Raw genomic sequence first — 19,395 nt, forward strand, 5'->3', positions numbered from 1 at the left:
CAGTAAGATATTGTTCTTTGGCGTCCCCTGAAGGCTAGATAAGGAAAATGCCGGTGGAGCTCCCATTTCCTACTAAATCAGAAGCCGTTAGATAAAGTAAATATTTTTCGTTTGGGTGGCCCCAGCGGGAATCAAACCTATGATCACAGCAAAACGACAGAGGTTGAAATATCATCACACAATTCAGTCCCATTTCCACTTGCTTCTGCTACCTTGATACTTTGAGCGCCAATTAAAATCACACAGAACAACAAAAAAAAAGTCAGTTACAGCACAAAACATATACATTTGAAATAAACTTTTATTATATATAGTAACAAACCATTTCATCAAGGAACACAAACAGAACAAGCGGTTGCAAGTGAGATGGAAATAAAAACAAAATCAGCGCAGCATAGTCAAGACTCGACACAATGCCAAACTTGGACCATATCTGGACATTTAAAAAATTACTCAAATGGAAAAAAAAATAATCTCATAATTTGACAATATGCTGTCAATTTGTACCCTCTTGGCATCACGTTGCAGCAGCACGTGTGGATTGGCTTGTCTCCATTATTACTTCACCATTGTACATCCCAAATGGCACCCTATTCAGTGCACTATTGACCAGAGCCCTATGGACCCTTGTCAAAAGTAGGGCACCATGTTGGGAATAGGGTGCCATTTGAACCTATGCTTTCCAACTAAAACATACTATAGCTAACTAATTAAAAGACCCCATACCATCCAATGAAAGCCCCCCCCCCACACACACAGTCACATTTCAGCATCCCCGATCCCTCTACCCAAACAAGTCCTCTAAATACATTAAACACCATGTATGGATCCCAAAGCAGGAAGAGAAATCATGAACATGGACAGTGATTGGCTTGATGGGCAATGAGAAAACATCAGCTACTGGTGCATGCTACAAAATGATCACAGCGATGTCATCCTTCAGTTTATATAAAATGCTCTCCAATAAAATAAAGTCTTAAATCTGTCGTCCCCAAACAGTCCATAAAACAGCTAGGCAGAAAGAAACCCTGAGTGCAGCAGAGTAGTGTTAAAGGGATTGTTCATTGAAAATACTAAAACATCTCTTTTCCTTACGCTATACGCATTCTAGGGACAATGGGGAGGCTATGTAAACTAACCCGAAGCGTGTATTGCACTAGAATGATTGGGAACTAAATATGTAATTTGGTTGAACTATCCCTTTTAAAGGGGTGGGAGTAGGGTGGGGTTAGGGTCACCTTGAGATCTAAACGGTGGTAGTAATAGTGGCGCTTCATCACCTCATCAATATTAGAGGACAGTTCTGGTCTGTCCAGCCTACCGGGCCTAGCAGATAGCACTGCTGTTTAACACACTGGGCTAAAAACCCCCCCTCTGTAGAGGTCACACACACACACGGCTAACCACCCCCACTGTAGAGGTCACACACAGGGCCAAATTCACCCCCACCCACCCCGGAGAGGTCAACCACCTTCAACGGATGAGAGTGAGGATGGTGAACAGTAACTAACTTCATAAAACCATTAAGGAAATCAAGGAGCACCATTTCATGGTGGTCCTCTGTAGCTCCGTTGGTATAGCATGGTGCTTGTAACGACAGGGTAATGGGTTCAATTCCCGGGTACACCCAAACGTAAAATGTATTCACGCATGACTAAGTCGCTTTGGATAAAAGGAGTGCTAAACAGCATATTATTATTATTATTATTATTATTATTATTATGTACCAACGACAAAGGGAATTGTAAAGACATGAGAAATGGCGACACCTTGTGGTCAGAAAGTGTTAGTGTTTGGAAAATAATTATTTAAGAAACTCAGCACTTCAATGGGGATCATAAACATTTTTTTTTTAAACGAATCTATTCTACCACACAACCGCCCCGCCAATGAACTTAGGAAGTGACAGGTTTGATTCCAACAGGACATGTCATACAGACATCACGTGATTGAAATTTAAAAATCAAAGCCAAACTGAAAACAAAAAGGAGAGAAAAGTAAATCACAAGGTGTTGCAGTCATAACAGACTGACATAGCGTCAAACTCATTGCACTTCAACACAGATAGGACACCAACTTACGTTTTTATATGGTGGTTGTCAGGAACAGCAGAGATCTGTATAAAGTCCTGTCTGCATGTCAAGTCCGTCACGGCCGTGGATGTCCCAGTATATGATTCAAGTAAGCCATAAAAACTGGGTTATAAAACGGGGCCTAAAATGTTTTTTTTTGGTCCAGCAGTCATTGTTGTAGGTAGAAACAAAAATCACCCAGCCACTCAAATTCTTTAACCAGCTGAAAAAAACTGATGCTCATGCTTTGTAATGTTTCTAAAACAAGAAATGTGTTAGTAAGAAGTACAATTTAATAAATAAAAAAACTGTGACCTCAGTCTTAAATCAAAATATCTGAGACAAAATGTTCAGTTGCCCCCTTTAAGGGCGGGAAGTTACCGTGGTAACGGGGCCACTCGCATTCTGTCGTGTGAGAGAGAGAGAGAGAGATTTGGGCTCTGACTAGGGAGTTTCTTTGCCATCCATTGAAGCAGCAGACTCAAAACGAACGTTGAAAAACAACCGAGCTTGTGAACAAAATAATTTAAATAGCCAAGAAACACGGGGACAAAGTCCCACTTTGTAGACTTGAGTAAATTAGACCAACGTTCATGCCTGTGAGCATGAATCTACCAGCACTTCACTCAGTGAGCCCAGCTCCCCTGCCAGGCAGTGCTGCTGCTCCAGGTGGGATATAGAACGTGAGCCCAGCTCCCCTGCCAGGCAGTGCTGCTGCTCCAGGTGGGATATAGAACGTGAGCCCAGCTCCCCTGCCAGGCAGTGCTGCTGCTCCAGGTGGGATATAGAACGTGAGCTCAGCTCCCCTGCCAGGCAGTGCTGCTGCTCCAGGTGGGATATAGAACGTGAGCTCAGCTCCCCTGCCAGGCAGTGCTGCTGCTCCAGGTGGGATATAGAACGTGAGCTCAGCTCCCCTGCCAGGCAGTGTTGCTGCTCCAGGTGGGATATAGAACGTGAGCTCAGCTCCCCTGCCAGGCAGTGCTGCTGCTCCAGGTGGGATATAGAACGTGAGCCCAGCTCCCCTGCCAGGCAGTGCTGCTGCTCCAGGTGGGATATAGAACGTGAGCTCAGCTCCCCTGCCAGGCAGTGCTGCTGCTCCAGGTGGGATATAGAACGTGAGCCCAGCTCCCCTGCCAGGCAGTGCTGCTGCTCCAGGTGGGATATAGGATTAGTACAATTAGCAGCTACGAAACAAAACAGAAATACTTTGAAAACCGCTATTGCAGTATTCTTCTAACATGTGCATACTTGACTATTTTTGTTATTGGTGAATTTAAAACACTGGCACTGTAGAGGCCTGCAAATTGACCACCCGCCAGTACCTAAATCTTGCCGCATTTGGCGGGTGTTCATTGTATGCGCCGATTATTAAAAACCTAAAGACCTGACCGAACACCAACCACCGTTCCTATAGCTTCCTGAACACGCCAAGCGTCACACAACGGCGTTCTCCTCACCTCTGTGGTGTAATGTGATTAGTACTAATGATTAGTACTAATGAGCCCTGAGGGCTGGGTTGGGAGGATTAGTGATGAGATGAAGCACAGAAGCTGGAGTGATGTTGGGTTGTTGAGCTGGTTAGTTTACCCTCAGTGGGAACAGTCACAAAGACAGTGAGCGAGGGTGAGGTGTGCTCTGTGTGCTCTGTGTATGTATTGGAGGGCACAGAGGGGACAGTCAGGGGAGAGACATGCTGTAAGTGAGTCCCAGACCCTCCCTTGGTAGTTCTTGATCGAGGCCGGTAAGAGTGGGCTGTGGTTCTGAGCCTGTGCTCAGCGTACAAGATGAGGGTTGTGAACGGACAAGGCAGTCCCTAGTGAGGGGACAGGACAGTCCCTCGAGTTGTAATTGGTAGTAGGTGATTAGGGACAGTGCTATGAACAGAGGCTGACAGTTACACTCGGTGTATATTGTGAGAGGGCACAGGGCAGCCCCTTGGTAGTTCCTGGTTGAGGCCGGCAGGGGCAGCCGACGGATCGGAGGCATGTTCTATGTTGTGCTGAGGGTCCCGGGCTCATTGGTAGAGAAGGTAATTCTTGAGAGAGGCTGGTAGAGGCAGACCATGGATCTCACTCAGTCGTTCTCTGCCTAACGCTACCCTCACAGAGCGCCGACACAGGTCCAGCAGAGGGAGAGGCTCAGCTGAGGAGAGAGAGAGAGAAACTTAGAGTACAGCAATACTTTCACATTTAGTTTACCTTAAATATCAGAGAGAGACACAGAGAGAGACACAGAGAGAGACACAGAGAGAGAATAAACCCCCCCATGTCCAATCATAACTGTCCTGTTGTTTTGTTGAACATTTACTAGTGAGGTTATCCGTATTAGTGTACACGGAGTGAATCGCTCCAGTACAACAACATGTTTTGATAAACATTTTCTCATCAGAAATCACATTACCTCGAGAGGAGCAGTCATGAGGGCCAGTCAGTCAGTCCAGTGGGAGTCATTTCCACACTTGTCAAGCATCGTGTTTTGTTTTTGTCCACGGAGGCTCGTTTCACCCTTCAAAAGCCACAATGCTTTGTTATCTAAACTAGAGAGGGGGGGTTAGTCACCACGTCCCTGGCTCCTAGATATCTAAACTAGAGAGGGGGTTAGTTACCACGTCCCTGGCTCCTAGATATCTAAACTAGAGAGGGGGGAGGGTTAGTTACCACGTCCCTGGCTCCTAGATATCTAAACTAGAGAGGGGGGGGGTTAGTCACCACGTCCCTGGCTCCTAGATATCTAAACTAGAGAGGGGGGGTTAGTTACCACGTCCCTGGCTCCTAGATATCTAAACTAGAGAGGGGGGGTTAGTCACCACGTCCCTGGCTCCTAGATATCTAAAATAGAGGGGGGGGTTAGTCACCACGTCCCTGGCTCCTAGATATCTAAACTAGAGAGGGGGGGTTAGTCACCACGTCCCTGGCTCCTAGATATCTAAACTAGAGAGGGGGGGGTTAGTCACCACGTCCCTGGCTCCTAGATATCTAAACTAGAGAGGGGGGGGTTAGTCACCACGTCCCTGGCTCCTAGATATCTAAACTAGAGAGGGGGGTTAGTTACCACGTCCCTGGCTCCTAGATATCTAAACTAGAGAGGGGGTTAGTTACCACGTCCCTGGCTCCTAGATATCTAAACTAGAGAGGGGGGGTTAGTCACCACGTCCCTGGCTCCTAGATATCTAAACTAGAGAGGGGGGGGTTAGTCACCACGTCCCTGGCTCCTAGATATCTAAACTAGAGAGGGGGTTAGTCACCACGTCCCTGGCTCCTAGATATCTAAACTAGAGAGGGGGGGTTAGTTACCACGTCCCTGGCTCCTAGATATCTAAACTAGAGAGGGGGGGGTTAGTCACCACGTCCCTGGCTCCTAGATATCTAAACTAGAGAGGGGGGGGTTAGTCACCACGTCCCTGGCTCCTAGATATCTAAACTAGAGAGGGGGTTAGTCACCACGTCCCTGGCTCCTAGATATCTAAACTAGAGGGGGGGTTAGTCACCACGTCCCTGGCTCCTAGATATCTAAACTAGAGAGGGGGGGTTAGTCACCACGTCCCTGGCTCCTAGATATCTAAACTAGAGAGGGGGGGGTTAGTTACCACGTCCCTGGCTCCTAGATATCTAAACTAGAGAGGGGGTTAGTCACCACGTCCCTGGCTCCTAGATATCTAAACTAGAGAGGGGGGTTAGTCACCACGTCCCTGGCTCCTAGATATCTAAACTAGAGAGGGGGGGTTAGTCACCACGTCCCTGGCTCCTAGATATCTAAACTAGAGAGGGGGGGGTTAGTCACCACGTCCCTGGCTCCTAGATATCTAAACTAGAGAGGGGGGGTTAGTCACCACGTCCCTGGCTCCTAGATATCTAAACTAGAGGGGGGGTTAGTCACCACGTCCCTGGCTCCTAGATATCTAAACTAGAGAGGGGGTTAGTCACCACGTCCCTGGCTCCTAGATATCTAAACTAGAGAGGGGGGGGTTAGTCACCACGTCCCTGGCTCCTAGATATCTAAACTAGAGAGGGGGGTTAGTCACCACGTCCCTGGCTCCTAGATATCTAAACTAGAGAGGGGGGTTAGTCACCACGTCCCTGGCTCCTAGATATCTAAACTAGAGAGGGGGGGTTAGTCACCACGTCCCTGGCTCCTAGATATCTAAACTAGAGAGGGGGGGTTAGTCACCACGTCCCTGGCTCCTAGATATCTAAACTAGAGAGGGGGGGTTAGTCACCACGTCCCTGGCTCCTAGATATCTAAAATAGAGAGGGGGGGTTAGTCACCACGTCCCTGGCTCCTAGATATCTAAACTAGAGAGGGGGGGTTAGTCACCACGTCCCTGGCTCCTAGATATCTAAACTAGAGAGGGGGGGTTAGTCACCACGTCCCTGGCTCCTAGATATCTAAACTAGAGAGGGGGGTTAGTCACCACGTCCCTGGCTCCTAGATATCTAAACTAGAGAGGGGGGGTTAGTCACCACGTCCCTGGCTCCTAGATATCTAAACTAGAGAGGGGGGGTTAGTCACCACGTCCCTGGCTCCTAGATATCTAAACTAGAGAGGGGGGTTAGTCACCACGTCCCTGGCTCCTAGATATCTAAACTAGAGAGGGGGGGTTAGTCACCACGTCCCTGGCTCCTAGATATCTAAACTAGAGAGGGGGGGTTAGTCACCACGTCCCTGGCTCCTAGATATCTAAACTAGAGGGGGGGTTAGTCACCACGTCCCTGGCTCCTAGATATCTAAACTAGAGAGGGGGGGTTAGTCACCACGTCCCTGGCTCCTAGATATCTAAACTAGAGAGGGGGGTTAGTTACCACGTCCCTGGCTCCTAGATATCTAAACTAGAGAGGGGGTTAGTCACCACGTCCCTGGCTCCTAGATATCTAAACTAGAGAGGGGGGTTAGTCACCACGTCCCTGGCTCCTAGATATCTAAACTAGAGAGGGGGGGGTTAGTCACCACGTCCCTGGCTCCTAGATATCTAAACTAGAGAGGGGGGGTTAGTCACCACGTCCCTGGCTCCTAGATATCTAAACTAGAGAGGGGGGGTTAGTTACCACGTCCCTGGCTCCTAGATATCTAAACTAGAGAGGGGGGGTTAGTTACCACGTCCCTGGCTCCTAGATATCTAAACTAGAGAGGGGGGTTAGTCACCACGTCCCTGGCTCCTAGATATCTAAACTAGAGAGGGGGGGTTAGTCACCACGTCCCTGGCTCCTAGATATCTAAACTAGAGAGGGGGGTTAGTCACCACGTCCCTGGCTCCTAGATATCTAAACTAGAGAGGGGGGTTAGTCACCACGTCCCTGGCTCCTAGATATCTAAACTAGAGAGGGGGTTAGTCACCACGTCCCTGGCTCCTAGATATCTAAACTAGAGAGGGGGGGGTTAGTTACCACGTCCCTGGCTCCTAGATATCTAAACTAGAGAGGGGGGGTTAGTCACCACGTCCCTGGCTCCTAGATATCTAAACTAGAGAGGGGGTTAGTCACCACGTCCCTGGCTCCTAGATATCTAAACTAGAGAGGGGGGTTAGTCACCACGTCCCTGGCTCCTAGATATCTAAACTAGAGAGGGGGGTTAGTCACCACGTCCCTGGCTCCTAGATATCTAAACTAGAGAGGGGGTTAGTCACCACGTCCCTGGCTCCTAGATATCTAAAATAGAGAGGGGGGGTTAGTCACCACGTCCCTGGCTCCTAGATATCTAAACTAGAGAGGGGGTTAGTCACCACGTCCCTGGCTCCTAGATATCTAAACTAGAGAGGGGGTTAGTCACCACGTCCCTGGCTCCTAGATATCTAAACTAGAGAGGGGGTTAGTCACCACGTCCCTGGCTCCTAGATATCTAAACTAGAGAGGGGGTTAGTCACCACGTCCCTGGCTCCTAGATATCTAAACTAGAGAGGGGGAATCTAGTAGCCAGAGATTTGCATGGTGAAAACGGTTTGAATACTCTTGAAATTCATGCTTCCTTCCACGCTTCTGACATGACATAATAGTGAAAGCAATGCAATGGAAAGCTTGCTTAGAGTACACCATTCTACTTCTGTCAGATCAGTGATTATTTTAAGGGATCATTCTCATGACACCTTACTGCAGACAATGCTACCCAAAGCCCCGAGACGAGGCAGCACAGCCAAGCCCCGAGACGAGGCAGCACAGCCAAGCCCCGAGACGAGGCAGCACAGCCAAGCCCCGAGACGAGGCAGCACAGCCAAGCCCCGAGACGAGGCAGCACAGCCAAGCCCCGAGACGAGGCAGCACAGCCAAGCCCCGAGACGAGGCAGCACAGCCAAGCCCCGAGACGAGGCAGCACAGCCAAGCCCCGAGACGAGGCAGCACAGCCAAGATGGTAGAAGAGAAGAAAAAAAAAATGTGATCAACAGGTTTGTTTAGTTATTAATTTACCGTCGTCTCTGGGGCATAGGTCAGAGAGATCAAGTGATGTCATCACGATGCCAGTTGTACCTTATCACATAGTGCCCAACTGTCTGGGATAATAGTTAGGATCAATGGCTGTTAGCCTAAACAGATCTGGGACCAGGCTGTCTTGCTGAATTGACAAGCTCCAGTTTGAGAGAACAGCACAAACAGATCTGGGACCAGGCAAGCCTAAACGTAGTTCGTTCTAGCCTGGTCCCAGATAGGCGTTGGCAAGGCAACACAAACCAACACATTAAAAACAGTAACCATAGGAATTGGCAAGAGAGCACAAACTGATCTGGGAACAGACAAGAAAGCCTCAATGCTCTGGTGTAACTTTGGTGTGCAGTAATTTGTTTTAAAAAAAACAGCCCAACCTTTGAATGTACAGTAACGCTCAAGTTCATTACATCAATAAAACACTGCAATTGTGTGTACGTCCCAAACAAATGGCACCCTATATAGTGCACTACTTTTGACCAGAGCCCTATCAAAAGTAGTGCACTACATAGGGAGTCATTAGGGACGCAGCCCAAAAATTGTGTCTATGATGTAGTTATGAATCACGTCATGTCTGTACAACGAAAGAGCAGACCGAGCTGCTTAAGTTCCCTAGGAGGAAGTGTTCATGGGATAGCTAGGAACACGAGCAGTGTAACCCTAACGTTACAGATCAAAACAGTCATGAACAGAGCCAACATTATTCCTTATCCTACTGCATGTCAGAGAGGCCCGTTTGATCTACATAGCAGGTTTCTATCTGAACGTTCCAAAAAACGTTGTGTAGTGCTGACAGACACTACAGAGCACCGCAGACACTACAGAGCCCCTACAGAGCACCGCAGAGCACTACAGAGCACCGCAGGCATTACAGAGCACCGCAGGCATTACAGAGCACCGCAGGCATTACAGAGCACCGCAGGCATTACAGAGCACCGCAGGCATTACAGAGCACCGCAGGCATTACAGAGCACCGCAGGCATTACAGAGCACCGCAGACACTACAGAGCACCGCAGAGCCCCTACAGACACTACAGAGCCCCTACAGACACTACAGAGCCCCTACAGACACTACAGAGCACCGCAGAGCCCCTACAGACACTACAGAGCACCACAGGCATTACAGAGCACCGCAGAGCCCCTACAGACAATACAGAGCACCGCAGAGCCCCTACAGACACTACAGAGCACCACAGAGCACCGCAGACACTACAGCGCACCACAGAGCACCGCAGGCACCACAGAGCACCGCAGGCACCACAGAGCACCGCAGGCACCACAGAGCACCGCAGGCACCACAGAGCACCGCAGGCACCACAGAGCACCGCAGGCACCACAGAGCACCGCAGGCACCACAGAGCACCGCAGGCACTACAGAGCACCGCAGGCACTACAGAGCACCGCAGGCACTACAGAGCACCGCAGACACCACAGAGCCCCGCAGACACCACAGAGCCCCACAGACACCACAGAGCCCCACAGACACTACAGAGCCCTACTGGCCCATGAGACTCCTATGGCGTTTAGAAAGTCTAAACCAATGTCTCTGGTAGAGCTGCACCATTAATCCAATTCAGATCCAAATTTGGATATTGACATGTGTAATATCCATATAATTTTCTACATGCACAAGAAGATGCTGACCAATCACAAGCGGGCTCTCTAACTCTGCATGGCATGTCGGCCAATCACACTTCAGCCACCAATGTTAAAAGGCATTGATTGCCGATGCGTTTTAAGTGTGACACCCCTTTGACAAAACATCCCGATAGACATAGGCGATAATCCTCAGTGGTTTCTATCACATAGCCAAAAACATTATTTCACCTCTATGGCCTATTTATTGCCTTACCTCCCTACTCTTCTACGTTTGCACACACTGTACATAGATTTTTCTATTGTGTTATTGACTGTGCGTTTATTCCATGTGTAACTCTGTTCTTGTTTTTGTCGCACTGCTTTGCTTCATCTTGGCCAGGTCACAGTTCTCAACTGGCCTACCTGGTTAAATAAAAGGTGATTTTAAATAAATAAATAAAAATAAAACCTTATTTTTTTTTAAACTGGTACCTATCTAGTTGTATGGAAGCATTTCACGGTCAGGTCTACACCTGTTGTATTCAGCGCATGTGACAATCAGTTTCTAGAAGTTCACAAGCCGGACAGGAAATACAAGATTCCATCTCGCACAGATTTCTAAAATTAGGTCCTTAAGTCATAATCGCAATCTCTGGCCAAAGAAATTAATTAGATACTTTGTCCAAACGGTGCAGCCCTAGTCTCAGAGCAAAGACGAAAGCCAACCCTGAACCCCTTAAAATATACTTACGATCGAGTCCATTGATGTACCGGATTCGTATTTCACAGTGCCCCCACACAGCACTGACGACAGGGTACAGCTTCCTCCCTTTGAGTCCTCTGAAAGCCACCCCAAGGTACTGTCCGTCCACTATATAGCTCAGAGTCCCCTCGTCCATGTCCAACACTACCAGGAATGAGTCGGGGACTAGAAACGTCTCATCCGGCTCCAGGAACGAAGGGTATGCCTTACTGGGCTGGTTCTTCCCATCGTGGTGCAGTTTATTCCGTCCCAGGTCCCAGCCCCAGGACTCGTGGTTATTACCCACCAGGGTCGTGTAGCCTACAGAATGTAACGGCGCGTCTCCTGTCGCCACGCCAACAACGGCGTGCGTGCCCCGCTGTCTCATGGCCCAGCTGATCTCCCAGACGTGGAGTCCCCGGGTGTAGCCGATACAGGCCCGGATGGCATCCGTGCTCTGAGCCACGGGGTGCCGATGGAAGACCAGTTTGTTGTCGTCCTTGACGAAGATGTTGAGCGATCGGTCGTTGTTGTTCCACGAGTGCTGCATCTGCACCTCCTGTCCAGCAGGGGGCATGTCCAGCAGCAGATCCAGCCTGGAGGGCTTGGCGTGGTCCAGAGCTGCCAACTCCAGCTTCAGAGGCCTGAACGCCGGGTCCCTCATGTCAATAGTCTTTATGCCTCCAGGGACGCTTTGTCCCATGCTCTTCTGGGAAGTGAGCCCAAGTCCTCCTGCTCCTCCCCCTCCCAAAAAATTTAAAAATTAAAAATGGGGGAGCAAATCAAATCAGTTGATTGTTAGTTTCCCCCTCCTCTCCACAGCCAATCAGGAGGCTGGATTGGTTGCCGGTTCCAGCTGCTGGTTCAATCCCGCCTGCAGAGAGATGGGGAAAGAAGAAGAGAGGTAGAACATTCAGCATTACACCACAGTACCCTGTTTCCTAATCACTATAATATGGTCCTGTGTGACTCAGTTGGTAAGAGCCTGGACATTCCTTTAGTCAGTATGCTAATTGCATACTCCCTCAAAACTTGAGACATCTGAGGAATTGTGTGACAAAACTGCACATTTTAGTGGTCTTTTATTATCCCCCAGCACAAGGTGCACCTGTGTAATGATCATGCTGTTTAAATCAGAGCAAACAACTTCAGGGATATATTCACAAAGCAATATTACTGATCCAGGATCAGGTCTCCCCCTCATCCATATCATTATAATGATAAAAAAAAGTGCTGTTCTAGAATCAGTTTAGCCTTTCTCGTTCATAATGAGTAAGATTGTGTGGTCAGATCCTAGATCTGCACTCCTACTCCGAGAAGCTTTAGTAGATACGGGACCAAGTGTCCTCAACTCATGGGATACTGGTGTCCACGGAACACATTAAGGCTTTATGAAATCATGTCTTCAGAATATTTTGAAAATTTCCGTGACAATTATTCCAAGAAATGCTTGAAGAAAGGTTGAGGGCAACGTCATAGCTCATTGCCGAAAGAAATGCCCCTCCTGGAAAGGCATAGTAGGCCTAACTAACTCAATAATGGTGCATAAAAGTACAACTGAGCTCAACGGTCAGCCATTTGTGCTGCGAAGAGATTTGAATTAGCTGAACCCGATTGAATGTTTTATGACTCAAACAACTGACACAGCCTTCAAGACAGACAACAAGGGAAGACTGGGTGTGTAAACCAACGATTATTTGTGGTTTCACATACAGCGAGTGGGAAAAACATTACCGCATTATTTGCAACTGAGGCCCTGCTAGTGTAAACAGACAGAGGACCAGACAGCTGCTAAGGCCTGGTTTCCCCATCTCTGCAGTAAACATAGATATTCAGACAAACTAAAACTATGCCCACAAATAGGAAATAAGAAAGGAAACGCCTCTGGCTTTCTGCCCTATTATACAGCCGCCTGGTCGGGGCCGGCCGCCACAGCCGCCTGGTCGGGGCTAGCTGTTCACTATTGTACAGTTAACAGGAAAAGCAATCAAAACTGGTCTTAAAAATATAAACACACTGTTACTGTCTGTTGTTTTCAAGGGCAGGATAACACAAGGCTACTGGTCTGGCTACACTGACCGACTACTACTGGACAGCGCTACAAACCCCCCCCTACTGCGCTACAAACCCCCCTACTGCGCTACAAACCCCCCTACTGACTTTGCACCAAGTCCTAAGTGAAAGCCTGATGCACTGAGAAATTCAGCCATACAATGCAGTGTGTAGGACTAGATGGACACCATGTTCACACACAGACAACACACACAGGTAACTCTCTCACACACACAGGTAACTCACACACACACACACACACACACACAGGTAACTCTCACACACACACAGGTAACTCTCTCACACACACACAGGTAACTCTCTCACACACAGGTAACTCTCTCACACACACACACACAGGTAACTCACATAAGCACTTACTTTTTAATGAATGAATAGGAGGATTTCTTGACTGACTCAAACGCTGTAATCGTATGGAATAACAGTTGGCATAGCTTGGAACATAACGAACTCATAACATCTTTCAAATCAATGCTTTCTGCCACATTTGTTTGTTGCCGTGAGTTCAGAACGTCTTACAGGAAGTCCCATGAAGAAAATGATTCACTTTACTGGAACACCTCAGATGTCATTTCCCCATCGGCAGCTTTGATTGAATCTATTTCTGTCCATGTTGCTAGGAGGTCATGAAGAAGACGCACAGGAAACTAATTACACACACACACACAGCCAGGGAGGGAACTATAGACACACACACAGCCAGCCAGCCAGGGAGGGAACTATAGACACACACACAGCCAGCCAGCCAGGGAGGGAACTATAGACACACACACACACACACACACACACAGCCAGCCAGCCAGCGAGCGAACTGTAGACACACACACACACACACACACACACACACAGCCAGCCAGCCAGGGAGCGAACTGTAGACACACACACACACACACACACAGCCAGCCAGCCAGGGAGCGAACTGTAGACACACACACACAGCCACAGCCAGCCAGCCAGGGAGCGAACTGTAGACACACACACACACAGCCAGCCAGCCAGCCAGGGAGCGAACTGTAGACACACACACACAGCCAGCCAGCCAGCCAGGGAGCGAACTGTAGACACACACACACAGCCAGCCAGCCAGCCAGGGAGCGAACTGTAGACACACACACACAGCCAGCCAGCCAGGGAGCGAACTGTAGACACACACACACAGCCAGCCAGCCAGGGAGCGAACTATAGACACACACACACACAGCCAGCCAGCCAGCCAGGGAGCGAACTATAGACACACACACACACAGCCAGCCAGCCAGCCAGGGAGCGAACTATAGACACACACACAGCCAGCCAGCCAGCCAGGGAGCGAACTGTAGACACACACACACCAGCCAGCCAGCCAGCCAGGGAGCGAACTATAGACACACACACACACAGCCAGCCAGCCAGCCAGGGAGCGAACTGTAGACACACACACAGCCAGCCAGCCAGCCAGGGAGCGAACTGAAGACACACACACAGCCAGCCAGCCAGCCAGGGAACTGTAGACACACACACAGCCAGCCAGCCAGCCAGGGAGAACTATAGACACACACACAGCCAGCCAGCCAGCCAGGGAGCGAACTATAGACACACACAGCCAGCCAGCCAGCCAGGGAACTGTGGCATCACACACACAGCCAGCCAGCCAGCCAGGGAACTGTGGCATCACACACACAGCCAGCCAGCCAGCCAGGGAACTGTGGCATCACACACACAGCCAGCCAGCCAGGGAACTGTGGCATCACACACACAGCCAGCCAGCCAGGGAACTGTGGCATCACACACACAGCCAGCCAGCCAGGGAACTGTGGCATCACACACACAGCCAGCCAGCCCACACACCACCAGGGAACTGTGGCATCACACACACAGCCAGCCAGCCAGGGAACTGTGGCATCACACACACAGCCAGCCAGGGAACTGTGGCATCACACACACAGCCAGCCAGGGAACTGTGGCATCACACACACAGCCAGGGAACTGTGGCATCACACACACAGCCAGGGAACTGTGGCATCACACACACAGCCAGGGAACTGTGGCATCACACACACAGCCAGGGAACTGTGGCATCACACACACAGCCAGGGAACTGTGGCATCACACACACAGCCAGGGAACTGTGGCATCACACACACAGCCAGGGAGCTACAGGGAGCTACAGGCGGCCAGGGAGCTACAGGCGGCCAGGGAGCTATGGCATCAGAAACTAAACTGTGCAAGCTGCTGCTGAGAAGGGAAAGGCCCGACTAATTTAATTGTAGACAACAGTTCATTGAGAAGTGTTTTGGCTCTTTTTCTAATGCAAGTAAACAACTATTTTAAGTGGGTCATGTCTCCTCAGTGATGACCAAAACAGAGGAAGAATAGCCCTGCAGTGGGTGGCCACATGGCTCAAACGGCACCCTTTTACTTACATAGAGCCCTACTTTTGACCAGCGCTGTAACGAGTCCTGGTCAAAAGTAGGGCACTAAATAGAGAGGAGTTCACAATCACAGCCTGGTTTAATCAATCATCCCGCTCAATGCCTGTCCAGCCTTCAGGGCCTCAGGACAGGGAGTATGAAACATGTTAAATTGGCACACTCTGTGCTGGAGACTTAGTCACCCCCCCCATGTAGTGCACTACTTTTGACCAGAGCCCTATAAAAAGTAGTGCTCTATATAGGAAATTTGGGATGCAAACTTAACCATTCATTCTTCCTTCTCAGAAGAACCACCACCGCTGTGCTGAAGTACTGAATTTCAAACCAAACACTTCATAAACGTGGGATTAAAGTAGAAACACACTGAACTAAAATATATATTTTTAAACGCAACATGTAAAGTGTTGGTCCCATGTTTCATGAGCTGAAATAAAAGATCACAGAAATGTTCCATACACACAAAATTTGTATTTCTCTCAAATTGTGTGCACAAATTTGTTTACATCCCTGTTAGTGAGCATTTCTCCTTTGCCAAGATAATCCATCCACCTGACAGGTGTGGCATATCAAGAAGCTGATTAAACAGCATGATCATTACACAGGTGCACCTTGTGCTGGGGGCAATAGAAGGCCACTAAAATATGCAGTTGTCGCACAAACGCCACAGGTGTCCCAAGCTGAGGGAGTGTATAATTGGCATGCCGACTGCAGAAATGTCCACCAGAGCTGTTGCCAGAGAATTGAATGTTCATTTCTCTACCATAAGCCACCTCCAAGGTTTTTTTAGAGAATACGACAGTACGTCCAACCGGCCTCAACCGCAGTGACAGTTGGTTTGTACTACCCTTCGATGGTTGTCCTCCAATAACAGAAACTTTAAAGTAATTCTTTACATTTTTGGTCTTAGGTTGAAGAAGGACAGGTGTTGAAAATGACCCATTTGATTGTTTATTCAACGTGTTCGTACTCATCCATATTCATACCATCCATAAATGAACGTGAGGGGAGGTGGAGGGTCTTGGTGTAATAACCCTGCAGCTGGGCTTGTTGGGGTTTCTGGGCCCCTGGGTTAGTAAGGAGCTGATTGAGATGGAGGGGACTAAGGGATTTAGCTGAGCCAAAGGAACACTAGTCTCTCGCATTGACCAAGTCCGCATCTCATCTCTTGCGTTGATCAAGTCCACATTTAGGCCAAAACATTAACTATGTAGATGTCGTCGCAGTTTTACGCTCCCATCTACCTCCAGTTTCTGAATCCTGGGTTGCTATTAGAGTACAAAGAGTAAAATGAAAGAAGCCAACTCCAATAAGCAGGTTGAACCTACTGGGGAAGTCCCAGGTATAGATAGATAGATACATGGGTGTAGAAAGCTTTATTCAATGTGGAGCAATATCTTTGCTTCAGATTTTCATGTGAATATTATAAAACATGAAAAAGATATGCGCATTTCCACACCAGAATTGCTTTGTTGCAGATAAAAGGCTGTGTGTGATGACATACTGTACACCAAGACACTTTTGCGCTTAAGCTATGTCCCAAATAAAAGATAAATTAGTTTAATGCATTTCCATTGCATTTTCCAATCTATCAATAGTTGTCACACCAACTGTGGCAATAAAAGTCAAACTTGCCCAATCTGGTTCACGCATGCTCTCTAGCCAATAGTTTGCTGATAAACTAACCCGTCCAGTCTACACTTTATGATGAGATGGATTAGAGAAAGAACATTTTTGTGTGTTAATTGGCAGCTAAGCACCAATCATCGTGTCACTAGCATACAAATGACTGTATTGGAAAAGAGCATCAAACTATATCACCTTGCACCTTCACCACCCTGTAGCCTAAACTGTGCATGCTCTTTCCAAGTCGCAGTGGGAGGACCACACAACATAGCAATGCATGACTGCAAATTTAAACTCAAAATGGTGGTTATTCTAAATCAACAATGGCACAATAAATGTGTTTCCACTTCAATTCATTGCATAGTTAAAATGACCAAAACAAGTAGATGTCGAACAAACGGTCAACATTTATAAAATTGTTGCTTTTAAATATAGTACAGCAGAACTTTACTCACATAAATACTGGATGGAAACAAACTATAGTTTTTATTGTAACTTTCTGTAAAAAAAAAAAATTATAAAAAAAAAAAAAAAAAAAGTGTTCAGTACGCTACCATAAATTCTAAAGAAACTTTGACAGAATACCGTAAACTTTACAGTAATGTACTGTTAAACCAACGTTTCTTTGGAATTCCTGGTAACATACTGTACTAATTATTACAGTAATCTCCAGGTAATTGGTTACCTGTAAATTAACGTAAAAAACATGTGTTTTACAGTGTGGTTTATAACTTTCTCCATGTAATTAACTCATTTAAAACACGAGTTAAATTGTCAGCTAGGCAGTAGCCAGAATCCGACTACATGTTTCATTACATTCTGTAGTTGGATAAAGGATAAATCACCATCAGTAAAGCTCTGAGCCGGCGAGAGATATGGCTCTGAAAACGTACCTCAATCCAGGGCAGTGAAATCCTAATTATCCCAACTGGCAAATCGAGCAGATTAAAAATAATCCTAGTTTTTAAATGACTGATAGTTTGTCAGTATGCTAGGCTAGCTAATGTTATAGCAGCCCATTGGGTTCGACTACACTTCCGGTAGCTTCTCACCCCCAACACTAAGTGTCACATTGTCATGGAATTCAATGGGCTGTTATACAATTAGTTAACCTAGTATACAGAGGACAAACTAGCACCATGTATAATCTTCTCTATTTGTTTTTCGGGATAATTAGAGTACACTGCCATCCCTGGATTGAGATAGGTTTTCCAAGCCATATCTCACACCGGCAGCGCTGTCCTGGTCGTGGCAGAGCCAAGGTTTAACCGGAGAATAATGAACGTCTAGTTAGTGGGATTCCGGTGTCCGTCTGCTCCTGGCTAGTCGGTATACCGTAACATTCACTCCGGTTGGAAGTAAACTATGACACTTGAGTCCCATGTGTGAACGTGTCTCTAGCACCCAGCAAGGTGAAGGTACTTCACAGTGACTTTGTAGCTCTAACAGAGGAAGTGTGTCAACAAAAAAGAAAAGTACATTCATTGTCGAAAATAAATGAATATAACTGACTTCATGACATTTGATACTTGTTAAGTTATCAACTTCTCTCACATGTTTTGTTGTTTGCGACTAAAAACACTGAATGCCAATTAGCGACCTAGACATGAAAACAGCATAAGTAAAACCGAAAACAAAATCTCTAAAAACACGAACTAAATACAACTCACCTTTGCTTGGCAACTTAGTGTTTTGTTTTTGTTCAACCAATAGCACCTGCAGAGGATTTGAAACGCGAGGTTTTGCGATTGAAACCAAACTCGTGAACTATAGCATTGCTGTTGGTTTTATCCTCTCCAGTCGTCTTTCCCATTCGGGGTTGGATGTGAATTAGGTAAAACCAGTCACATGGTCCAACAGCGCCCAGATGCTCTGCTGGGGTAAATTCATCAGGAACCAAACCTGGAGGAGGAACTACACGGATTTATCTAATAACAAACGCTCGCTTTCGCACGAAAACCTTTTTTTTTACCGTTTGGAGAGAATCAGCCAATTAAATTGGAAATCCCAACCAGTTTACTACATTAAAATGGTGGAAGCCCTCAATAGAGCCCCACAGTGGAGGTGTCATAATACCCATAAAACCTAGTGGTCAAACAGGGAATTAAACAGGGAGATTTCCAGTCGTTTTTCCACCATTCATTTTTCCCATGGTGGATTTTAGAAACACTTAAAATAAGGTCTGTTTTTCGTGTAGGCTTACCTTGGCGTGACGTTTTTATAACCATGTAAATCTCTCTCAGACAAGGTGTCTTGCCAATATATTTGCCTATATTTACCCCCCAACAAATGAAATTTTAATATGCTGCTAACGTGGCTATCTTAACAACTATAAACGAGACTGCCAAATCGAGGCAAAGGTAAGACTCTCTGGAATAACTATCTAATGTTAGCTAAATCTAGTAATTAATACATTGACAACATTTCTTTAAATATACCTGTTAGCATAGGTGCCAGCTAGAGATGAGGTGCAGGGATTTGTAATC

At 47.3% G+C, this 19,395-nt stretch overlaps 1 protein-coding gene across 2 annotated transcripts; it reads right to left on the minus strand.

Annotated features, from left to right (window-relative positions):
• Positions 1-283: 283 nt before the first annotated feature.
• On the minus strand, positions 284-18,959 carry LOC106572893 (SPRY domain-containing SOCS box protein 1). 2 transcript variants are annotated; one of them, XM_014147473.2, is made up of 3 exons: positions 18,580-18,959; positions 10,812-11,676; positions 284-4,214 (listed from the first exon to the last, which is right to left on the minus strand). In XM_014147473.2, exons 2-3 carry the CDS (start codon positions 11,503-11,505, stop codon positions 4,087-4,089), a joined length of 822 nt encoding a protein of 273 aa, XP_014002948.1. In that variant the 5' UTR covers positions 11,506-11,676; positions 18,580-18,959; the 3' UTR covers positions 284-4,086. The 2 variants fall into 2 exon arrangements, with proteins under 2 accessions (XP_014002948.1, XP_045552425.1); XM_045696469.1 differs by lacking the exon at positions 18,580-18,959 and adding an exon at positions 13,236-13,448.
• Between the last annotated feature and the right edge of the window lie 436 nt (positions 18,960-19,395).

This window comes from Salmo salar, chromosome ssa15 (assembly GCF_905237065.1).
Source record: "Salmo salar chromosome ssa15, Ssal_v3.1, whole genome shotgun sequence".
In the NCBI taxonomy this organism is placed as follows: domain Eukaryota; kingdom Metazoa; phylum Chordata; class Actinopteri; order Salmoniformes; family Salmonidae; genus Salmo; species Salmo salar.

Coding starts and splice junctions, on each gene's coding strand:
- LOC106572893 (XM_014147473.2), bottom strand. CDS start 11,505: ATGGGACAAAGCGTCCCTGGAGGCATAAAGACTATTGACATGAGGGAC. Junction 4,215..10,811: donor GTACATCAATGGACTCGATC/GTAAGTATATTT, acceptor CTCTCTCCTCAG/CTGAGCCTCTCCCTCTGCTG.